Source organism: Watersipora subatra, chromosome 1 (genome assembly GCF_963576615.1).
Source record: "Watersipora subatra chromosome 1, tzWatSuba1.1, whole genome shotgun sequence".
NCBI classification, from domain to species: domain Eukaryota; kingdom Metazoa; phylum Bryozoa; class Gymnolaemata; order Cheilostomatida; family Watersiporidae; genus Watersipora; species Watersipora subatra.
Window position 1 is genome coordinate 66,234,778 of NC_088708.1, and position 24,921 is coordinate 66,259,698.

Genomic DNA, 24,921 nt, shown 5'->3' on the forward strand with positions numbered 1-24,921 from the left:
GGTGATAAAACCATCTTATTTTTAACATCTCTTCTTTTTTATTAATGTTTTCAAAACATTTCAAAATAACTTGGTATGTTATATTTTTGTTAACATTAAAACTTAAACACTTCAATAGATGTAAACAGCTTCAATAGATGTAAACAGCATATAGTATAAGCATGGTCAAAAATATGTAGTCTCAGTTTCTAGTAAAAAAATGTGATCTTCTACTCTCTATGAGCCGCCCTTGGTAGTAAAATCTATATATCTGAAGGCATTAACAAGCACAATAAATTTCGATGATGTTATAAGGGTATTTCCAAAGTGCCTTCTCCTTCAACGGGTACCTTTGTTGTAGGATAAATAAATATGCAGCCAACTGTTGTAGATACCATGGTAATCAGATATACCCAAAACAAGCACCTGCAACACAAAATTGTTTCCAATTTAAATAATGCTAACTTCAAGTTATGGGTAGATAACTCTAAATTATATAACAATACTTGTTAGCTAGGAATAGTTTGTTTACACAATTCAGTGGTCATACAATGGCTTTGTTAAAGAACTACACTAGGGAAAAGCAAGTAGAATGTCGGTACTAAGATGTTTACACAGCATTTAGAGGAAGCTAATATGAAAAGTTTTTAATTTCCCTTATTTGATTCGTTTGAGACATTGATAATAATGTATCTGTAGCTGGATTTAAAATTTTATTCTAGCCAACATGAGCAAATACAAAATTAAATATAATGCCAATAGAGCCATGTAGGACTAGACTTTTATCGCAATAGCCGATGTGAATACGAGAGATAGAGACAGGTTGTATCACACGTTACATCATTTTGGGCAAACCTGAGCATGTTTTTTGGCCTGAGCGTTCTTACTGGGATCAATTTTTTTAATTTTAATCTTCAAATATCTTGACAATGAAATTGCCTAACACAACAAACAACATATCAACTGATAGACAAAACAAATAATTTCTTTTCAAATCAACTCAAATTTGACGCAGCCACATCTTTAAGCTGATTGAAGAGACACCTTTGGCCACCTTAACCAACCTGTCAATTATCATGGCCACAGCATGCCAGTCATCACTGTTGTTCTGTTTCTTCAACAGCTCCTCTTGATGTTCTACTATAGTGTGCAGTCTTTTTAATAATGGGTCATCTTCTGAAGCCTCCTCTGTTTTACTATCGGCTTTTGCAGTTCCATTGGAGTTGCTTTTCCCTTTATTTCCATCGCCATTTGCTCGGGGGCCAAAAGTTACCTGTTAGAAGCCTCTATGTTAACTTAAAGCATTCTATGTAATGTCTAATTATAGCTCTGTCTCATTCTGTTCCATCAAGAGCTATTTGTATAGTCTGCTTGTTCTCTGACTGGTAAAAAACTTTGAGTCAGCAGGAAAAGCATTTGGTTAGCCAAAGTGAGTCATGTTCTAAATTGGGTTAGACACTACACAACCATACACTTGCACATTTATGTACCAACTTACGTACATGCACTTACACCTGTGTATCTACAAACTCTTGTTTCTTACACACACAAGCACTAACCTCCCCTCTACATCTCCAAACCACCCTCGTGCCCATTCACACTTACTTTTATACCGACACATATCGATACTTATATACATTCTTGGTGCATTAGACACAGTCAAAGCACATATTTTGTCTTTAGCATATTTCAACTCTTACTTAGCTAGGAACATATATACTTACACCTTTACAAACTGCCCATATAATGACCTACGTACCATGGCTAACTGTCGTATGTTACAATGTCGCTCCTCCCAGCTCACCATCTTCACACACATAATACGACCGAGTAGATAGGTTAGCTTGTGTATCCAGTATGGCACAACTGTGTCACCTTCAGCCTGATGGTTGATGTTGGCCACAAAAACAGCACTTACCACAGAAAAAGCAGTCAGACACATAGATGATGTGATGTAAATACCTGAAAGAAAATTTGTATATGATATTATGATATTATCTGAACAGTGGCTTAAAAATACCATTACATGTACTTGAATATTCTCTTGTTGATTTATTAAATGCTCAGTAGCATGGAAATAATAATAATAATAATAATAATAATAGTTTAATGCATGATAATAGTATAGGATTTTCAGCAGCTATGGTATAGTAGTCAGCACTTTAGACTGGCAAGCAGTAGAGCAATAGTTCAGCCCTCAGAGATCTCAGGAAGAGACCTGGCTATAAATTACACCTGGGCTCCAAGATACACTCATCATGTTACCAGCGTGGGTCGGTGGCTAACTCTACTACCCCCAACACCCTGCTAGTCAGATTTGTCATCTACGTAGGTGCTCTCAGGCCTTTATTTGCTACTAGAGGCACATGATTTTAATATAATAGGTACAAAATTACTTACCTATGATAAATATACATTTATTCTTAATTATAAAGAATATGTAAAAACTAAGATTTAGTGGGTGCATAGAGGAACTTACCTACGGCAGGTTGACGGGCATGTAAAGGAACTTACCTATAATAAGTAGATAAAGCAACTTACCCATGATGGGTGCATAGAGTAACATACCAGTGATGGGAACATAAGAGAACTTACCTATGATGGGTACATAAAAGTTTTCCTAAGATGGATACGTAGAGACTTGCCTATGATGGGCACATACAGACTTACTATGATGGGTGTGTACAAACTTACCTATGATGGGCACGCTAAGACTGGTCGATGGCATACTCTCTGCTATGAGCAGCATGAAGACAGAAAAGGCAAGCAGGATGGTGAGACCGAGGTTGACCTTTTCACCTGAGTCTGGTTTCATCCAGAAACTGAGCAGTGTGAGAATTGAAAGCATGACGCATGGTATGATTATGTTGTAGACATAATATAGGGTCCTGTAAGTAGATAGCATGAGTTCCTAAAGCAAGGAAGGCTGTCTCGACTCGCTCAGATTATTCAACATACAATAACTAGAAAAAGAAACACAGTTATTAAAAACATGAAAACTTGCATTTACTGTCTTAGAGAAGCTGCTCGTGTCAACAAAAATTGAAGACCTTGTAATATAAAAAATAGCAGGTAAATAATCGTGTCCTTTGTGCTCTATTTCTCATTACCTACGTACATAATATAATTTCCTCCGGGTTAACAAAGTTCATTGTAAAGACTTGTCTACTCTTTTTCCTACACATTGAGTACATTTGATCGTGAAAGATTTTCAAATGTATATGTATTTGCATATATATATATATATATGAGTGTATATATAAATATATATTTTAGCCGCCCTATATATGGTAACTAGATGAATGCCCTGTGTTGTACAGAAGTACAGACGGACAGACGGACAAACATTGAGATTTATGTATATAGATTGGGTTTTTGGGTTTCATTTGGTAAGTTAGTCTACCATGTCAATACAGCACAATTTATAATAATGCTAGAATGCATTCACTCTACAAAAAGAGCTTAGAAGTCACCATAAAACTAATGTATGTGTGAGATGGATCTCAGTGTTTTATACAAGTGTACTACATGCTCATACAGCGAGATTAAACTGCTTTAACGCTGTACCTTCGACGCAAATAGATGTAGAAGGTGATATCGATATATGGCTCGGGGCAGCACGTGTAATAAGCAACGTTTCTTTTTGTTTCAGTGCGTAGGAGCTCCCACTCTCCGTTTGATTTATAGTTAGTGAGATCTATGCCGTCTTTCCTTTTTGTCAAGTTCACTTGGAAGCCATCGTAAGCCCATGATCCGAGCTTCAGTTTACATGTCTGAAACGGTTAAAAAATATTCACCCCTTTCACTGACTGCAACATCGTATCTGATTACAAACAATCACTGATGGCATTTACTCATTATTGCAGGAAATCCCAAGCAGATTAGTTGGATGTCAGTCATAGTGAAAGATCGTCTATCAACTCTGTAACATCTCTCATCTTAATGAGCTGTGCTTACAGCCAAACAGCGTGCCAAGTGTAGCTGCCAGCTTTAGTCATTATTTTGTTCATTATTAGAAGAACTCATTTTTTCCTGATACATTTCTCTAGCTGAACTGCATTTCTAGTAAAATGAAAGGAACTTTATAATCTATTGAGTGAATGAATACTTAAAACATATTTGCTCGCGCAGTCTGTTTGCTGAACACGTCAGTGAGATCAAAAGAGCATGAAATTGTTTCACAAACCTTTACATTCAAACCAACAACTTGTTATCAAAGCTACCAAAGGATAGCTACCTTAGGGTCATACACAAAACATGTCTTGTTATAAAATGTTTAGTCAGTTTATATTTCTATATGCAGCATGTTTAAACCAGTAAATGCAACTAGGCGGCTTTATTTGTGAAAGGCTTTTTATCCGTGCTGACCTTATTAGTAATTTGTGTTGACCTTGTTAGCAATTTGTGTTGACCTTGTTAGCAATTTGTGTTGACCTTGTTAGCAATCTGTGCTGACCTTGTTAGCAGTTGATAAGATAGCGAATGTAGAGAGCTAATATAATTTGTAAACAATGTAAAACTACAAGTTTTTAACTAAAGGGTGTCGGAAAATTAAGGCACTTTGAATCTTTTAAGAAAGGATAACTTTAAGATCGCACCTGATCATCATAAGGGAAATATGTGATGTTGATTTCACAGTTTCCTTTGTACTTGACTATTGGTGGCCAAAAAACATTACCATCTGATCCGACCATAGTTACAGCTTGCATGTACCCTTCTCTCATATCTGCCACACTAAAAACACCAAAGGCGTCGGGAAACAAATACAAAGAGCTAGAGCAGCGGTCATCCGTAGCACGCTTTTCTAATGTATTTAAGTTGGACTATAGAACAGGTTTTACTTATTTTTTTAGTTTACGGTGTCTAAAGAAAAATACGAAAAAATTGTTAGAGTCAGCAACTGAACTATAGATGGCGGCATAAACACAAAACATAACCACAACAGCACGCAACATCAGTCTACTACTGGAAAAAAATGTGAGGGTTTGAGAGTGTAGGAAAAAATCTGTTTGCAAAGAAGTGAAGTTGTTTGTATCAAAGGCTTTGATGAGAAGACGCTAAAGGAATTTTTTTCAGTGAAATAAATTGTTGTTAAAAAGTAATATAACGTCCTTGAAATACACAAACTTTCAATTATTTAAAAAACTCCTTAGCTTGACCTTGCAGGTAATTAGCTCTCATCTCCACCATAATCTAATTTACCTGCGGGTTTGTTAATAATGAAAGATTTAATGGCTGAACTAAATGTACTTTTCTCCTAATTGCGTATTAGACATTCTCGCTGTCGCAGGCAGCAACTCCATGCTCTAGTAAAAATGACAGTTTTATTTTGGTATTAATCTTAAACAGATTATTATGATACGGTTATTAAGCTACTCTTGTGTTCTCAGCCTTTCCACAATAATTAATTGTATTTAATCGTAATTAATTGTAATTAATGTATTTAAAGAGAATGAATGAGCAATACTATACTTGAACACTTGCAGCTAGTACATATCATAGCATCTACTCTAAAAATAGGAACTTACTTAAATCAGAAATGTTTCACCAAGGCTACAAGCAAAGTCTCTTTGCGCAACAGGTGCTTGTTCTCTACATGATCTTACGGCACTTTGTTATAAACAATCACTACACTCCCTAGAGCAAGCTCAATCAGCGTAGAAAACAATCCGTACCTATTAGAGAAAGTTTGCCTGTAGCAAGAAACTTTACCTGTTATAAAGGACAATGTCTGGCAGCCATAGCAGGTGGCACGGGATCCTGAGCACTTCTAGTCCACTGTAGTTAGCTGGATCCCATATGAGCTTCTCATCCGTCCATTCCTATGTGGTTGGACAAACGATGTCAAAAGTCAACCAGCCAGAACAAGTAGTTTATGACAAAATATTTTATAAAACGCTTCCTGCTAGGAATAACTACTGGTTTACCAGAAACAGCTGCTCCATGTAGTGCTTCAAATATTTTGGTGTTACAATTAAAAAAAGAGAGATGTTATTTATATGGGAATAGGTGGGTGTGAGAAGCTAGGGCGGTTTGGTTTAGCTTAGCCTGTCTTGACAAACTGCTGCTTTTGCAGAGTTGTCCCCCGGCGAGCGGGGCGAGCAAAACAACTGTTGTTTTGCTTGCCCCGCTATTTTTTTTTAAATAGATACACATGTATATCTATATATATAAATATATAATCTATAACTGATAATCTATATATTATATAGATTATCAGTATTTTATTCTGTGTAACAATGGATTAATAAAATGTTTAATAGAGTGCACCGCTATTGCCAGTTGAGTTGTAAGTAAAAGTGAAAACCTTTCTTTAGATTACAGCGTTATTTCTTGGTTTATAAATAAAAATTTAATATAAATAAATATGAATATTTTTATTTATAAATAAAAATAGTCTCTCGTTTTTCTGCGTTCAAGTAAAAAGACACTGGAGTAATCATATATCAACTGATATATTTATATTGGTAAAGTATACCTGATCCAACCATACCAGCACCGTCAGAACTTGGTTCTTCTCCTCCTGCAACATACAGTCATCAGCAATCTTTCATTAACTTGGTGTACATGTATATTCTTTACCCCTCACTGCTTGTACAACAAGTGATAGCAAACTGCAAAAGGAAAAGCAAGAAAACAGACAGAAATTGTCGACTTGGCGCAAAAGTGCTTCCTAATATGAAACAGATTCATTTAGCATAGACAGTGTTGGAGCGATAGGAAACAGACAAGAGATGTTGCACTATCTTCATTGCGCATGTAGTCAGGTGCGTTTAGTTCAGCCTACCTAACATAAATTGATATAAGATGATGTTCTCATTTTCCTGTATTTCATCTCGGAGTACGCAATAGACTTCAAAGAGAAACGGAATAGTTCACTAAGGTTGGTCAACAGGTTGTGTTTGCTACGTATTACTGGAGAAGCTCCTATATTTGCTTCCTTAGTGATACGACTTTGATATGGCATGTTTCTGACACACTCTAGTATTCCTCACTTATTCACATCTGGTCACCATGCTGTTACCATACCACCTGGCCAGCAGCCCACCTTCTTTATTAGCCTCATCGAAACAAGTCAAACGCCTCATAGTATTACATGAGGGTTATTAATTACTTGGACTATTGATGGGTTTAGAACGAATAGTTGCAAACACGTAGAGAACTGGGCATACGGGTACTCGTACCACCATTGGATCATTCTTACATCTTAGGAACCAAGTCTAGGCATGGAAGTGGTGGTAATTGGAATATAACAATACTCTGTAGCTGTCTACAGCTAATAAATGAATTAATCTGATTTCACATGATTGCGTGTAGCTGCTTCTATCTAGAATGGCCACTCCTCACCCATCAAAGCTTGGCTATATAGTTTCGTAAATGGTAAAGCTGAAGCAGGCAGCAAATCATGAATAGTAATTTAATGTTATAAATTTTAAAAACTCTGTCGATTAAATGGGTTCAGTATGTGTTGTTCAGACCAGACAACTTGACTATTATGGCTGAAAAGTTAGTCAATTAACTGATAAAAACTTTAAAGCATATAATAAATGAAAGTTTGTTAAGAGCCAAAAAAATTGCAAACAATTTTTATTGATTTGGTTGAAAGCGAACACGGAATAAATGCTTTTCAATCAGTGAACATAGCTTAAGATCTGGAATTTATCATACACATACCACATCTAACTGTATGAGAGTGACTTTATTATACAATCGCCATATCTAGCAAGATGAGAGTGAGTTTATCATATACCTACCACATCTATCTGGATGAGAGTGACTCCAATCTTCAACTCAACTGGCTCAGAAGCCTTCAATACCGGCCGAGAATTTTTTTCATAGTTTGTCATTAACTCGGCCAATAACCTCTGTTCATCACTATTCCTTAGCCTGTGATCTGTGAAGTTATAGTTTTCCATGACACGATCAGTTAAATTAATGAAAAGCGAGATCGCTTCAAGTGTCTCAACTGTCACATTCGGAGACTCAGCTAACACTATCATCACATGGCACAGCTCTTCCAGAATATTCCCTGGCAAAAGTCCATTGTTTACTCTGACCACTTGTTCTTCCAACTCGGCGATCTTCTTTCTCCTCGAATCCAGTGAGGAACTTTCCGCAATCGTCTCTAGTTGAGAATTAATCGAGGCTATCAGTCTTTTATAGGGAGGGGTAGTTCGACGACCCTCTACCTCCAGGTACGAGTGCTGAGTAGAACATAGTTTGGTATAATTTGATTGTAAGGTGTGAATTGCAAATGGTTGGGAACTGTTGTAATCTATTATTGATCCCACGGTTAATTCAGTGCGGTTGTATACCTCTGGGTCTCCATCGTTTTCATAGTTTCTTGTGGCAGTAAGTGGGGACCCGAGTACAACTAGAAGTATAAAGTGCATAACATTTGTTAAGAAACAAAGCATCTTGTGTCAATAATTGATGTTAATTGCTTCATCTTATCAATGCCTATAGTAATACACTGACTACCCTTTGGAAATCCTGTGTTAAAACATGTTCAACTCAAATATGTGAAGACGTATTTATACTGGACAATGGTGTGTGCGGTTTTAGCACTATTTAATTGAAACTTTTTAGTCTGGAAGCAAGCAGTAAATTCTGTATGATACCAACTGCACTCAAAACTATGATTGAAGCAATCCGCTGCGGTCAATTGACCAATAGCGAGCTATTTTTAGCAACTACCGTATTATTTTTTTATTGGTTTATTTCAATCCCATGTTTCAGCTCTCCGTTGATTTTTTTAACAATTGTTCTGAATATATGATTATATTTATGAACAAAAGCAATGTACACATTACAGGTCTCTGATTTAAGTAATTCAATAGCATGCCAACTGTTGTGTACCCTTCACAGGATATTTTACTTTGACTCGTTTGGATAGTAACATATGTCAGATTTTACAGTGCCAATATATGGTTTACCAAAATCATATCATAGTCTTGTTGACATTGACAGCCTAAACATTGGCAATGGGAAATTAAAATGACATAAAAATTAGGCTAAAAAAATGATAAGCCAACCTAAACAAGCTCCTTTTTGCTGGGTTTTCTTGACCTATTGTTATAGCAACTCCCGCTGCCTTGGCCTGGGATTGTTGAGCAATTAAATAATATACGATGAAAAGCGATTGGTTTCTACTAAAACCTTGACAACTAATAGAGGGCATTACAAAAGACCTCCTAACTCTACGCAGAATCAAACTAGAGTGTAATGGTTATATATTTCTGAATAATATCGTTATGTAAAACGCATGAATAATCTTGGGAGTATCAACAGCATTGCTGTCACTTGTGAAATAGTAACTTTGGAAAATTATTTTCTCAGACCCGCTTTGAAAAGTGCACAGGGAATTGAAGTGTAGTGGGTTCAATTGTGAAAACAAGATTTTGCTCTGGGCAACTTATAAATGGTTTCCTCAGCAGATCCCCGGAGAAAAGAAATGAATAAAGATTGCCAAACATGTTTGACCATGGGCGACATTTCACCTGTACCTCATAGCCCATGAGGGACCTGAAAATCTTTTACAGTTTTGGCTAAGAGAACAAGTACCTGTATCGTTTCTTCCATACTATGAGGCTGCAAAGTTTGGTCTCAACTGAATTATATATCCATAAATAATTAAAGTTTTTACTTACCAAGTTCAGTGGGAAAATGCAAGGATAAAAGAAAACGTATACTTGAATAACCCTTGCTAGTCTCAAAGTGTTCCTGAGGATATTGCGGTTACTCATTCACCCCCAGCCCACTTCTGACACCAAATCTCACACCATATGATACCCCTGGCACAATATTCCAGCTCTGGTAGCTCTTTTATCAAACACCAATCACCATACTCTAGCCATTGCATGGCTTCCACCCTTAGCCTGAGATCCTAACCATATACTAGGGCTGACATCATACCTGATGCGAACAGCAGCGTCTGCACTCCTCTGAATGCTTCAGTCTTGCTTCTCATTACTCACTTGAGTTGTCCGTCAGTGGTAAAAAGCTCATGAATAGTCTTTAGCGTAAACTTAGCAATTATTGTCAGCCCAACACCTATGTGGAAAGACAAGGTAATAGTTAATCGTGTTCCCATGAAATTCCCAAAGTTCGTAATGCAAGATTATAGTCGCGTTTTCAGAGTGACACTGCCTCTATTGAAAATTATTGCTATATACATGTATTTATGAAATGCTAGCGCATGTATTACTCATAATCTGAATAAACAGCTTTAGGAAGTTAGTTTTAGCTTTCATTCTTGTGATCACAATTTTATAGAGTTATTCATAGAGCAGTTCATAGAGCTATCCTTATGATATTTGAAACATGGATGCATAGAGCAATTGGAATACTTGTTTATAGCGCTTGCCTTTTAATTTCCACAAGGAAGCCCTTACATCAAATCAAAGAGCTTACCTTCATAACTCCTCATAGAGCTACCTTCATAACTTATCATAGAGCTACCTTCATAACGCCTTATAGAGCTACCTTCATAACTTCTCATTGAGCTACCTTCATAACTTATCATAGAGCTACCTTCATAACGTCTCATAGAGCTACCTTCATAACGTCTCACAGAGCTACCTTCATATCGTCTCATAGAGCTACTTTCATAACTTCTCATTGAACTACCTTCATAAATCATCATAGAGCTGCCTTAAAAGGTTCTCATAGAGTGAGTCATTCGTATATGGTTACCATAAACCTGAGATCTTCAATACCCAAATATACAGAAATAAAGTTTATATCTCTGCCAGAGGTACTCATTGTTCATGAAGATGTTAAAATATGCTTGCAAAACAAAATTATAAGAACTTTGTCCTAGTACCATGATAGTCTCTGGTTTATAGCAGAGCTGTGAAAGGTTGTTTCACCTAACTTGCAACTCTGTATCATAGCATTTGTTTAGTCGCGCTAAAAGTCTGCAGGGACTAGTACGGCTACTCCTAATAAGCTACTGCCTCTATAATTACCACAGTACTATAGCTGCAGTGTTGTGCTTACAGGCTATGTGAAATACACAAATACAGAGTGTTGTAAAGAACACATCTGTAGACACTAGAAATGTTTACAATTCAGCCTGCTGATACCATAGACCTATTAACTATACTATAGTTAATAGGTCTATAGTTATTGTAGTTAACATAGTTAGTATAGTTAATAGGTATATGGCTGATACATAGAAATAATTTTTGTACCAACAATATACTCACAGAATAATAACCACTGCTAAATATATCTATAAAAGAATTGTTCATTCTGTTCAGAATAGACTAAAGGCAACTATATTAGCTAAAGTTCTCTTGCTTGTTATCTACTTAGTTTTATAAAAATTATGTTCTTAAAGCAGGGTACGGTGGCAGTGAAATTAATAAATCTCAGTCTAACCTACAATACTCTGCGCCAGCTATGAGTTGCAAATTTTAAGATGAATCATCCAGTACGTATTTTAACGAAAAACCACTGAAATGCTATGAATTTCAATTAAGCTAAATATCATGGTTTAAAATGTTACTAGAATGTCTCCCGATATTGACAACTATGTATACGTACGCGTGTGTTCACATATGTCAGCAGTAGGCAGCCTTGACAGAGTTTGGAGAGTCCTTCACTGTGTATTCGGCAGGCTGGCTTGTTCAAGATTACTATAAATGCTTAAACTTACAGTACAGAGCAGGAGAATCATATAAAACATTAGCCACGCGCTACTGTAATTATAGGCTAAGGCGTCATACACTATTGCCTTCATTGATGAGCTCGTATCAGCAGCCCTACTACTGGAAAAGATTTCAGAGTTTGTGAGTGTGGGGAAAAAATCTACTTACAAAAAAGTGAAGTCTTATGAAAGGCCTTAATGAGAAAACACTAGATGAATTTTTTGAATAAAATAAATTGTTGTTAAAAAGTTATAATACCAAAGGTTTTAACTATCTATAGGACTATTTTAGAAGCTCCATTAGCTTGACCACGCAGGTAATCAGCTCTCATCGCCACCATAACCTAATTTACCTGTTGGTCTATTCGACTAATAATGAAAGATCTGATAATTGCTGAACTAGATGTAATCTTATACTGGTTGCGTATTGGACATCATCGCTACTGTAGGTAGGACTTCAAACCAACAGATTTATTTTAGTATTAATCTTAAACATATTGTTATGGTAGGCTATTAAGCTAGATTTGTATTCTCAGTTTTGTCTCAATAGGTTTAGTGCAACATTCATGCTGTAAATATTGTAAAAAGTGCTATCAGAATTTTAGACTTCTAGGTCTGCATGGGTTAGTAATGTCCAAAAAAATCAATGCCCTCTTAGCAAAAGTTCTTTCTGCTGCCTGTTTGCTGCCTGCTGCCTGCTGCCTTCTATTAACTTCTCTTACTTGATTCACATACAACCTTCTGGAAAACCTCTATCTGACAATGTGCTACAAAATTCATAGACTGTGGACATGTTTATAAAAGTTTACTTGATCAGGCTTATAAAGATTTACCTGATCAGGTTTATAAAGGTTTACTTGATCATGTTTATAAAGGTTTACCTGATCAGGTTTATAAAGGTTTACCTGATCGTCTTTATAAAGGTTTACTTGATCAGGTTTATAAAGATTTACTTGATCAGGTTTATAAAAGTTTACCTGATCAGGTTTATAAAGGTTTACTTGATCAGGTTTATAAAAGTTTACCTGATAATGTTGATGAAATTTACCTGATCATGTTTATAAAGGTTTACCTGATCAGGCTTATAAAGGTTTACTTGATCATGTTTATAAAGGTTTACCTGATCAGGTTTATAAAGGTTTACCTGATCGTCTTTATAAAGGTTTACCTGATCATGTTTATAAAGATTTACCTGATCAGGTTTATAAAGGTTTACCTGATCAGGTTTATAAAGGTTTACTTGATCAGGTTTATAAAAGTTTACCTGATAATGTTTATGAAATTTGCCTGATCATGTTTATAAAGATTTACCTGATCATGTTTATAAAGGTTTACCTGATCAGGCTTATAAAGATTTACTTGATCATGTTTATAAAGGTTTACCTGATCAGGTTTATAAAAGGTTACCTGATGCTGGATAGCAATTTTGCTGTAGAGTTTAATCAGCTGGTGTACTGTGGATCTTGTTACCTGTGAAGCTTTAAGATCCCATATAAGCTTGTCTTTTGTTGATAAGTTTAATATCAAAATATTTCTGAATAAAGAGTTGTTCACTCAACCAAAAGCTATACACGCGTATTTATCCTACTTATGTGTGTGGTCTAGTAGGCCACAAAAGTGACACGTTACATTGTCATCAAACTATATATTAAATGTTCAGTAAAAGATTGACTTTAGCTTATGGTTATATGTCTCAAGGTCTTTAGGGCAAACTTGTTTATAACAAAACACTGAATGATACCATTTTTATACAAAATGGATTTCAAACAATCTATTAGTTGGGATTAAATGACCTAGAACAAAATCATACTCTACCTAAATATGTTTTATGGCTAACCTTCTTGAGCAGATGTTCATGGAACATCAGCTCAAGGAGGTTAGCTGATCAACTTTTGAAGTCTTGATGTCACATTTTACATTTGAAGTGTAAAATAATGAAAAAAAAACTAGCAGATAAATTATTGTTTCACAGCACAGAACTTTCATGTATCTCACGTCAGTCCAACTCTATTTATAGTAACACAAACAGGCTGTGATCACACTAGTCTAATTCTCTCTAGAGTAGCTCAAGCAGACTTTGATCACATCAGTTTAACTTTGTTTATAGTCACACCATAAGGCTGTGATCACACCAGTCTAATTGTGTCTATTGTAACACAAACAGGCCGATCACACCAGTTTAACTCTGTCTATAGAGACACAAGCGAGCTGTGATCACGCCAGACTAACTCTGCCTATAGTTATACAAACAGGCTGTGATTATCAGTCTAACTCCGCTTATAGCCGCTGTGATCACACCAATGCAGGTAGTTTTTTATGTACGATTTCTTTTTACGCCTCATTTGAAATTGCTTATACTTGTATAGAATAGATATGAAATCTTTAAAAAGTATTTAGCTTAAAATTTGATAGATTTGCCATTATTTATCCGAGAACTATTCAGTGTAGAAACTTTTTGCTAGAACTTGAATAAGCTATTTATGATACGATAGAGTTCATTTTAATGAGCTCTCAAAGTCAGCAAAATGTACAAGTTACCAAGTGTCTTTTTACACAGACTCAGCCATGTCTTTGGTAATAGTATTCAAACAGCTAGGGACTTACAAATAAGAGCATATTTTATACTTTGTGATGTTACTGACTGTCTGTAAGGCTGGATGATGGTGTCTAGAGCACATACAGCTGTTATCATGAGAGTCTATAATCTGCCACTTCCAACGCAACTAATAGCTTGACAGTAATCTAATCCCTAACAGGATTATGTAAGATCAACCTATGGCAGATGAGGTTATAACCCCTGCCTAACTGTATCAGCTGTCATCACCACGAACACCTGCTTCTCTTGACAGAATACCCTCTTCTTCCATTTGACACTCCCTTCTAATCTAATTAGGTCAGATGAGTTTCTGTAGGAAGGCATCTTTTGTTGCCACTTTAAAAACACCACACAGATGTCACGGAATTGCAACCATGCAGTATTTCTATAATGAAAAAGTGTGTTTGAGTTGTCTCTTGGCAATACCTTTATGGAATATACCTTTATTTTTGCCAATGAATTACTATATAAATATACCTCTATAGAAAAGCCAACAATTGGCAGGTAGTGGTGTAGTTGACAGAATTCATGAAGATTTTGAGATTTAGCAGTAAGTTTAACACCTACCTTACGGTTTATCAGAGATAAATACTAATAAGTCAGTTATGGTTTGGGACTAGAGTGGCACCAGTGCTTACTTGAAGATAGCAAGATACACCCTCTCTCATTCTTACAATTAAACAAGCAGAGTTATTGGTGTTCATCTGCTTGATCAGACAATCGCTTGATGCTTCTTCTAGTTAGTAGGCGATTATCTTTGCATAATTTAGAGTTTTGTTCCCAAAAGGCTTTTCCAATTTAAGTTAATTAAAAGTGATTAATCTCCAGCGATATATAACTTTCTCTCTCTCCTTTGTTATCTTTGTCTTTTATCGTAGAGACTATTTTATTTAGCCTCACTCTATATGTTTCTATAGTGCTTTTCTAAACCTCCTATGGTCTGTCTAAATAATCTAGGGAAGGTGTTATATGTGTCAAAACTTTCTTGTCATATACTTTCTCATTGCCTCTTTTAATGAAGATCAGACAAATAGTCTCTCTGTCTCCATATATTAACTCCAATTCTCTGGTCCTGTTCCAATTAATGTATATGTAGTGAGCTTAACATTCGCTTGGTCATCGTACCAACTTGTTTACTTAGCGATCAATCTATCTCCCTGCTGTATCTCTAACCCAGACTATCTGTCAATTTAATTCTTTAATCAAACCTTGTCTACCTTGTCTGGACAAAATGGACCAACGTAATATTTAGATAAAAGCCAACAAAAATCACTGACTGTGTCCTGTTTTCAGCACGATTGGACAAAAATTGTTTCTTCAAAAAGAGAATCTAGTAGACATGAGCGAATGTTTTTTCTTTCTGTTGTAAAGGTTTCCTTACTTTGTGGCAAACAAGTAGTCTACAGTTTTCAATCCCACAACCAAACACTCGCTTTGCTCGTGTTTGGGAGCTTTTTGATAAATGCATATGTGCACACAACTCCCGAAAAGTATCCACCAACAGCCATACCCAAACCCTTGTACCGAAATCCCATCAAAAAATTTAACCATTTTTCTGTCGAGTTGTTTAAGTATAATAATGATACAAAACAGCTTTACACTTATTTAAATATGTTACCAAGTCTTTGAAAAGTTTCGACAATATCCTAAAACTTACCCATCTGATTGGATGATACATAAATAGAAAGATTAATTTGGGCTAAAATCGCCATTAAAATCTGACCAGCCTTTTTAATCAAAATTAAGACTGGCCAACAAAACGCCCATAAAGCCATGCGACAGATAGTAGAACTGTAAAGCCGTGCGCATTTCACGAGAAAAACATGCACATTTCACCAGTCTATGGCATTGTCCGATTGCCAAAGGTTTCTGTAATAAACCTAGACCGTTTGAGGCGTAAACCGATTTACAGATACGAAAATGTGGTACACAGTTTATCAGCCTATGTTTTTTGTCCAATTACCGAAGGTTGCATTAAGTTATCGAAAACATTAGCCAAATTACTTTACATCTTATGTACAAGCTAGGGTCAAACTACAATGCCCCTTTGTGACAAGAACATTTATTTATTTTGCTCCAGTTTGCAAAAAAAACTTCCAGACACAGGTGAATGCTAATGCTTGCTTTCTGTTACAGATCGCTATCAAAACCATTCTACATTCAACACAACCAACTTTCAAACTGTGTATATTACACAGCAGCTTGCCATTTTACTTCTAATATTGCATTTCTCCTATTGCAGGGGAGAGATATAAACATATAATCTTTTCCTTTCATTATTGCTGTTTGTTGTACATAATAACACCCAGTACATTACAGCTATCATTGCAGTTCTCCTATTGCACTACAGTGCCATTTGACTGCTAATATTGCATTTCTCAACCAGCAGTACCCTTTCTTTTTTCCATTATCACTTTGGTCGTGGGCTGTATGACAGGGGAATTTCTAGTGGCAGAAAATATTAAAGTTTACAATGTGTAAATTCGCAAACCTAAAGTGACGAGTTATTATAATGCCTCAGTACATTAAAAAAACTGTATGTGTTCAGTGCCAGACAGCGGCTACATTTTATATCTCAGCAGTCATGGCCGCATTCAATTGTAGCTTGAGAACTGCCGGTTGCTGTCATAAATTCAAATCATAAACATAAAGGTCGTAAGAAGCAATGAGGCCGATGCCTCTTCATCTGCTCAGGTCGATGCTAGCATGTAAACGTTCTTCTATTTCACAGAATTTTATTCACTTTACAAATGTATATTTTGAAAATTATTAAAACAATTTAGATCTCCCTAAAAGTTAACACTGAACTTTAAAATTTGTGAGACAGTTTTATGTACTTGACAGTTGAGGTCAATGCAAATTGTGGGGTTGATGGTAGAGATCTCTAACAAGCAAACATGAGAAAGTTAAGCAGTCTATTTATCCAGGCCATGAGCAACAAACATGACCGAGAAATCAACATTAAAAGATGAGTTGTGAAAAGCCGCTGTTTTAAAAAAGTCATATTGTATCTATAGAAAAATGTAATGTAGCTGAAGGAGAGATAAGATTGTACAAATGATATTTATGATTTGGTCAAGATAAGATGAGTAGCATTTGGAGTAAAAGCAAAAAATCTGCCGTTCATTTTGAAATGATTGTAGTGTACACAGAATAAAACCAAATGAAGCTACTCTCCTCATTTTTTGATTTTTGTCAGCAATGCGGTGAATTTTGAAAATGTTTTTTATAACTATGCATCTGCATATGGTTGAACTAGGTAAAAAAATTTCTAACGTGACAAGGTGGTTAAAATAACTGGCCATTTGACCATATAAAAAAATTTACCAAATTTTTTTTGTCTTGAACCAAACATTTGATGCTGGCATCCATAGCAGGAGACCAAGGGAAGCAGAAAGGGTAATCAAAGCGTGTATCCAGAAAAACAAACGATCTAAAACTATGGCCAAGAGTCTCCATTCATCTCTTATAGCCTTGTGAGCTTCCTTCTGTCTCCTGTGTTTACTGTTTGCTCTTATCTGCTCTATTATTAAGGTCTCTAGTTTGGTACGAGATGGCTTTGATTTGCTAGTAGCCGTCCCATTGCTATGAGTCGGAGACTTCTTTTTGTCAGCTAATTCCCACGTGTATGTGTACAATAAATCAGATGTACTCATGACTTTAGGTGGCCTAGGGAACTTTTCAATTTCATCTTCAATTGTCACGGACTTAACAAAGTCGTGTACCAAACCGCGGACGCACAACGCCTTGGCTAGGAAATCAGACATAAATGTGCGAATCCAAACTGGAATTCGATGCTGTCTCGGTCCGACATGATGCATTTGTAGGATTATAATTGTCAAGATAATAGAGAAGGATGTCAAGGACATGATGATGAAGAGGTAGATGCCTGCAATATAACAGCATAAAATCAAATACAAAAAATGACTACTTAATACGCATACTGTATAACAGAAAGGGTGAAGTAAGGGAGACAAAAAGCGCTCTGAAATATGGAATTTTTATCTTTTGAAAACAAGAATTCCTAATTATAAGGAATTCTTTAAAACACCACTTAAATTATGTAGCTTATGTAATTTATGTAATTCTATATTGCATTAAAGTAAAACAACTGTTACACTCTGGATGCCTAAACTAGGCGTTATTTCTTATGTGAGGCATTCAAATTTCAACTGCATAGCCTTACCAATTTATACAAAAAACAGCTGTCTTTGCCTTAATAGAGGTACAAAGGCTACATGATAGCCGAGTCTGGTAGGGTCTGTTGGTAGTTTAGCAATGTATTGGCAACAGCTGTGGCCATAGATCTTTCTGAATATTTAATGTGTACCGACCATAATAATTGCTTACTTTATAATAAATGCATTTGGTATATGCTAAAAATATTTTATTGGTTTCATTTCACAAGTTTTCAAATAGAGCAATTACTTTTCAAGATGCATATCACTGAAAGCAGCAAGTGGCAAATAGTTCCAAGTCTATGGGTATGCATAGAACTAAATTATGCTTATTACGTACTTTGTTCTATCATATATATTATTATCCTATTTCATCCCATTTGCATCAAGAGCCCTTATGTTTGTGGCAAACTTAAGGTTGTCTCTTGTATGTTCGACTATCATGCTATGACAAGTTTTATATAATACTCACCTATGGGTGGAACTGATGCTATGGCAACTTGTATATAATACTCACCTACGAGTGGAGCTGTTGCTATGACAACTTGTATTTAATAATCACCTACGAGTGGAGCTACTGCTATGGCAACTTGTATATAATACTCACCTACGAGTGGAGCTGTTGCTATGACAACTTGTATTTAATAATCACCTACGAGTGGAGCTACTGCTATGGCAACTTGTATATAATACTCACCTACGAGTGGAGCTGTTGCTATGACAACTTGTATATAATACTCACTTATAGGTGGAACTGTTGCTATGACAACTTGTATATAATACTCATCTACGAGTGTAGCTGTTGCTATGACAACTTGTATATAATACTCACCAATGAGTGGAACTGATTCTGAGGTTTTTGGCATACTCTCAGCTACAAGCAGCATAAAAACGGAGAAGGCGAGAAGCACAGTTATGCCGAGAGTTATCTTCTCTCCGCTGTCCGGTGGTAGATAGAAAGTCATGACATTGAGTATGGCGAGCCATAGACATGGGAAGACAATGTTGAATAAGTAGTAGAGTACTCTTCTTTTGATAATAAACTTGTATGTTACAAATGGATAGGGTTCAGGGCAGCACTCATAGATTACAGAGCTCCTAAAACACAGTGTACATGGATCGTGGATAGAGGTTCAACTAGAAATTCCCCTGTCTTACAGCCCACAACTAAAGTGAAAATGGAAAAAAGAAAGGGTACTGCTGGCTGTTGAAAAAGTAGTTGTCAGCAGGAATTGACAGAGTATAGTGTAAATGAGAGTTGTTTGAGATGATATAAAATAAATTTGAGGAAGCACGACTCCAAAAAGGTGCAACTAACAGTTTATTTTGGAGATAAATTTGGGTTACAACCAGGTATATGAGTAATTAGTTAATTGTTGATATTACAGTTGTATTTGGTAGTGTAATATAAATAGATATATAAAGGTGAAAAAGTTCTATTTTAGAAGTGTAAGTATAGAAAAATGTTAGGAATGTTGTGAATGAAAAGTATATGGGGAATGTAAAGTTGTATATAAAGTAATAGAAATGGAATAATGGTATATGATATAGAATAATGTTGTAAATAAATTTATATGTAGGCCCTATATAAGTATATATAAGGTATTTTGTATACGAACTAATAACAAAGGAAATGTATAATACTAGAAATATAGAAAAGGAGACATGTATTAGGTGTTTAGAAAAAGTTCATATAGAAAATAATAGAAATAGTATTGTTAGATAAGTGCAGTGTTTTGTTAAAGGTAGCGCAGTCTAGTCTCCTCTCTTTTACTTTGTAGGATTTGGTCATTGATAGCTAATCGAGTGATGCGCTCCCTAGCGAAGTTGTTAACAAGTAAGCCATTAATGTTTCGAACTCGAGACAGGGAAGAGTATAGTTCATATTGGAAAAAGTTCATTTCCTGTTACAACGGTAAAATATTGAGAGTTGGTTTGTGTGAGCCGATGAATAGTAACTTTAAGATCTTGAAATTGGATTTTACTGAAGGTGCGCAAATTTTTCAGTTTCCCTAATAATAGGGAAAGTATAGTTCAGTAAAATCTAATCTCAAGATCTTAAAGTTACTATTCTCAATATTTTACTGTTGTAACAGGAATTAACTTTTTCCAATATGAACTATACTCTTCCGAGAGAGAGAGAGAGAGAGCAACAAACGATATTCCAGCGGTAATTTCGGCCATAGACTGGTGAAATGTGCACGTTTTTCTCGTGAAATGCGCACGGCTTTACAGTTCTACTATCTGTCGCATGGCTTTATGGGCGTTTTGTTGGCCGGTCTTAATTTTGATTAAAAAGGTTTGTCAGGTTTTAATGGCAATTTTAGGCCAAATTAATCTTTCTAGTTATGTATAATCCAATCAGATGGGTAAGTTCTAGGATATTGTCGACACTTTTCAAAGACTTGGTAACATGTTTAAATAGGTTTATATGTGTTTTTTATCATTATTATACTTAAACGACTCCCCAGAAAAATGGTTAAATTTTTTTATGGGACTCTGGTACAAGGGTTTGGGTATGGCCATTGATGGATACTTCTCGGGAGTTGTGTGCACATATGCATTTATCATATACCTCCCAAACACTCGCTTCACTCGTGTTTGGTCGTGGGTTAACAGGCAGATATGTTTTAGCTATATTTTTGAGTAAAATGATGTACTGCTTCTCTAAGTTTAAAGTATGCGGTCAGACACGGCTGTTATACTATTTTCACTCAGTTAGTTCTATGAGTACAGAGTTATTCAATAAGACATGCAATATGGATTTTATAAAAGCATGTCGGTGCTTAACAAGACTTGCGCTAGCTAAACTGAGGCGTTCATCAGTACACAGCAGAGTTGTGTTGCAACCATAAACATTAGTATTGCTGAATTATATGCAGTTAATATTTATTGGCTGAAAAATTACAAATGTAATAGGATAAAAATGTCTATATACTAGTGAGTGGTGATATGATATGTTATGATGCGAAATAATACGATGCGAGATAATTCGATGCAATATGATATGACCTAACACAATATAATATGATAACATGCGATAGAACATGATACAATAAAATACCATACTTGTACAATATCATATGATGTGCTATGATATGATCATATGCAACACAATTTAGTATGATATTACCTGATACAATATACTAGAAATTCCGCTGTCATACAGCCCACGACCAAAGAGATATTGGAAAAAAAGAAAGGGTACTGATGGTTGAGAAATGCAATATTAGCAGTCAAATGGCCCTGCAGTGCAATAGGATAACTGCAATGGTAGCTGTAATGTACTGGGTGTGGGTGTTATTATATACAACAAATAGCAATAATGAAAGGAAAAGATTATATGTTTATGTCTCTCTCCCTGCAATAGGAGAAATGCAATATTGGCCAATATTAGAAGTAAAATGCACTGATATTATTATAATAACAATTAATAATGATTATTATTAATATAGTAGTAATATAAAACCAATACACAATTTTGTTTACATTTAAAAACGTCATAGTTTTTATAATCTCATAAGTATAATCTCATAATCTTAAAATCTCATAAGAATCATTAGAAAACAATATCATCTTCATTTCCTTTACTTACACTGCGTTGTACATCAGTTAGAATACCGAAGTACTCAAGAGTCTAAAATGTCAATTACTTTGAAATCGGCAAAAATGAAACAATTTCAGTACTCCTACGTTAATTACAGAAACCTTCGACAATGCTATAGACTGGTGAAATGTGCACGTTATTTTTTCGTGAAATGTGCACGACTTAATCGTTCTATTCTCTGTCGCTCGGCGTTTCAATTTTCGGTCTTAACTTTTATTAAACCAAGCTTTTCAAGCGTTTTGTGGCAATTTTCGTCCAAATTAATCTGTCTATTTGTGTATAATCCGATCAAATGGGTTAGTTTTAGGAATTTGCAGTAACCTTTCAAAGGCTTGGTAACATATTTAAATAGGTTTATATGCGTTTTGTATCATTATTATACTTAAACAACTTTACTGAAAAATAATTAAATTTGTTAATAGGATTTTGTTACAAGGTTTTGGTGACGGTCGTTAACGGATAATTTTTCGGGAGTTGTGTGCATATGTGCATTTATCATAAATCTCCCAATCAATCGCTTCGCTCTTGTTTAGTCGTGGGAATACGATACAGTGTGATACGATATGAAATGACATGAAATTACAGAATTACCTCTCTGCAGTGATATGAATGAGTTCCCATTCTCCATTGGGCAGATAATTTTCAAGATCGACCTCCAAAGAAATAAGCGTGAGATTGAGCTGCGTGCTGTCATACATCCAAGAACTGAATTTCATAGTACACTCCTGTACGTCAAATGGGAAATATTTGACATTTATCTGACAGGAAGCCCGATAGCGGATGGGTGGGCCCCAAAATACTTCTCCTCTGTAGTCGATCGTCACTTTTGTTTTCATGACTTCTGTGTAGTCCTCAGCGCTGTAACCATCAACACTGCATTGAAACTACTGAAAAACAGGCCTCAACATTTCTTTTGTATATATTCAGTGCTAGCTATGCACATATATAAGGCCTAATAAAATTTCTATGTAAATGTGATATTACAAGGGCAAAAAATAAATAGGCTTATGTACATCTAAAAACGTTTTGACAGCTATAAGACAGAATTGAAATCTGTCTCGACAATACAAATACCATACTGAGATTGTGCAGCTGATACTACTGTTAATATATAAAAGGTTTAAGTTGAGCCGCAATAATGCAGGCTGGTTAGGCGATAGGAGTTGTCCTACCCAAATCAGATTTGACTGACTCTATGTTGCCCGGGTGCTGGAAACTTGCACAGTCCTCACATATGATACTATGTCTATTCAAGGTATAGCACTCTTACTGGTAAATATGATGCAAGATTTCTGCTGACTTCATAAACCAGTAAGGAAATAAACTTTACAGGCTGGGCAGAAGTAATTAAAATTCAAAGTTAAAGGGCAGCAATTGACCTGACCTCTTTATAGAGCGTCTTACCAAGAGTTCACACAAGCTGCAGTTTTAGAGTAAACAAGGAGTTGATGAGGACACTTGAAGGTTCTTTGAATGCTTTCATTTTGGTAAGAAAAGGGAGCGCATTTCCTGAGACGGCTGGCCGGCTGAGCCACCCCAACATTTTAGTGATTTTCGGCGGCTAGGTACTAAGAGTTGCAGTCTAAGCTCATTCACTTGGAATTTCCAACAGCTAATTTACTAGCAACTGGCATTCTATATTGTCTCCGCGGTGATCTCGCCAAATGTGTGATCTTGTGAGACTCTGTTAAGACTCGGAAACTGAACTTTATTGCGTATAGCGGGGTGGGAAGAAGACCCCTCAAACTTGTATTTTCCTTATCATAACATAACCAAATCAAAAATTCGACAAGGAGCATTATGAAGCAGGCTTGTCTAAATAATCTTCTAATATTACACATATATAAAGATGTTGAAATAGATACAGATTCAGTTGTGAAAGATTTCTGCCATGGACACATTGACAGAACAAGAGTTATTGCAATAAAAGTAATAGCTCTTGTTCTGTCAATGTCCCTTACAGAAATCTGTAGTGTCATGAGTTTTATATCGTAAATTTATTATCATTCGTTGAATAAAAAAACGTTTTGCCTTTCATGAACCATAAACAATACATTTATGTAGATTTTGATGTTTACAGTTGAGTGCATTTATGCATACTTTGAGGGTTGTTGATGCGTAAAAGGTCCAGAGCTTCAGGGTGCTGCCCCGAACCTCGTTGAGGTCCCCAAACCTCCAGGTGTTCTTAACTAGTCGCCTAACATTGGCGGCCTTAACTTGCAACCAGGGAATACAGGCCTGAACAACCTTTTCAAAGTTAAATCTTTCTGTGCTATATTCGTGTTATGTTACACTGCATTGTATAATACTAGGAGTTGTGTACCTCCGGGTTTTGTGTTAAAGGACGTCAAATAAATATAGAGAGTTGCGCTCGTTACAACGGTAATGGCTACTTCTTTATTATCAGTGTTCACGTGCAGAATAAATAATCTCCTACCATCTAACTAGTAACAACTACACATGGTGGCAGCGGTGTTTGTATCATGTCTGACGAAGAGGGGGAAGCCGGTGATGCCGATGAACAAACGGTGGAGCCATTAAGAGTGCATTATTCTGCACCCAAGCTGTATCCACCTGACAAATTTGACTTTGCCGAACCTGCCGGTTGGACGAGATGGTATAGTAGATGGAGGAGGTATAGAGAAGCGAGTGGTTTGGATACTAGACCTCAGCGTGAACAGATTAACACTCTTATTTATACGTTGGGGGAGCAAGCAGAGGATGTAGTGCTTAGCCGTGGAATAGAAGAAACTGACTACGATTCTGTGATCGATGCATTCAATCAATACTTCGGAGTTAGGAGAAATCTCATTGTTGAGAGAGCTAAATTCAACAAACTGACACAAGGTAGTGATTCTATAGATGTGTTTATTCACAATCTATATCGCCAAGCCGAGTTTTGTGACTA

General features: G+C 35.9%; 2 protein-coding genes across 2 annotated transcripts; both read right to left on the reverse strand.

Moving 5' to 3' along the window:
• Nucleotides 1-287: 287 nt before the first annotated feature.
• LOC137390561 (neuronal acetylcholine receptor subunit alpha-10-like) lies at nt 288-9,949 on the reverse strand. Its single transcript, XM_068076892.1, has 10 exons — nt 9,895-9,949; nt 7,734-8,353; nt 6,458-6,502; nt 5,692-5,801; nt 4,578-4,713; nt 3,547-3,752; nt 2,674-2,867; nt 1,739-1,941; nt 1,044-1,252; nt 288-405 (listed from the first exon to the last, which is right to left on the reverse strand). The coding sequence occupies exons 1-10, from the start codon at nt 9,947-9,949 to the stop codon at nt 288-290; spliced, it is 1,896 nt and encodes a 631-aa protein (XP_067932993.1).
• Nucleotides 9,950-17,551: 7,602 nt separating this feature from the next.
• Nucleotides 17,552-23,647, reverse strand: LOC137390568 (neuronal acetylcholine receptor subunit alpha-3-like). Its single transcript, XM_068076900.1, has 4 exons — nt 23,610-23,647; nt 22,605-22,871; nt 19,239-19,504; nt 17,552-18,117 (listed from the first exon to the last, which is right to left on the reverse strand). The coding sequence occupies exons 1-4, from the start codon at nt 23,645-23,647 to the stop codon at nt 17,552-17,554; spliced, it is 1,137 nt and encodes a 378-aa protein (XP_067933001.1).
• Nucleotides 23,648-24,921: the final 1,274 nt, after the last annotated feature.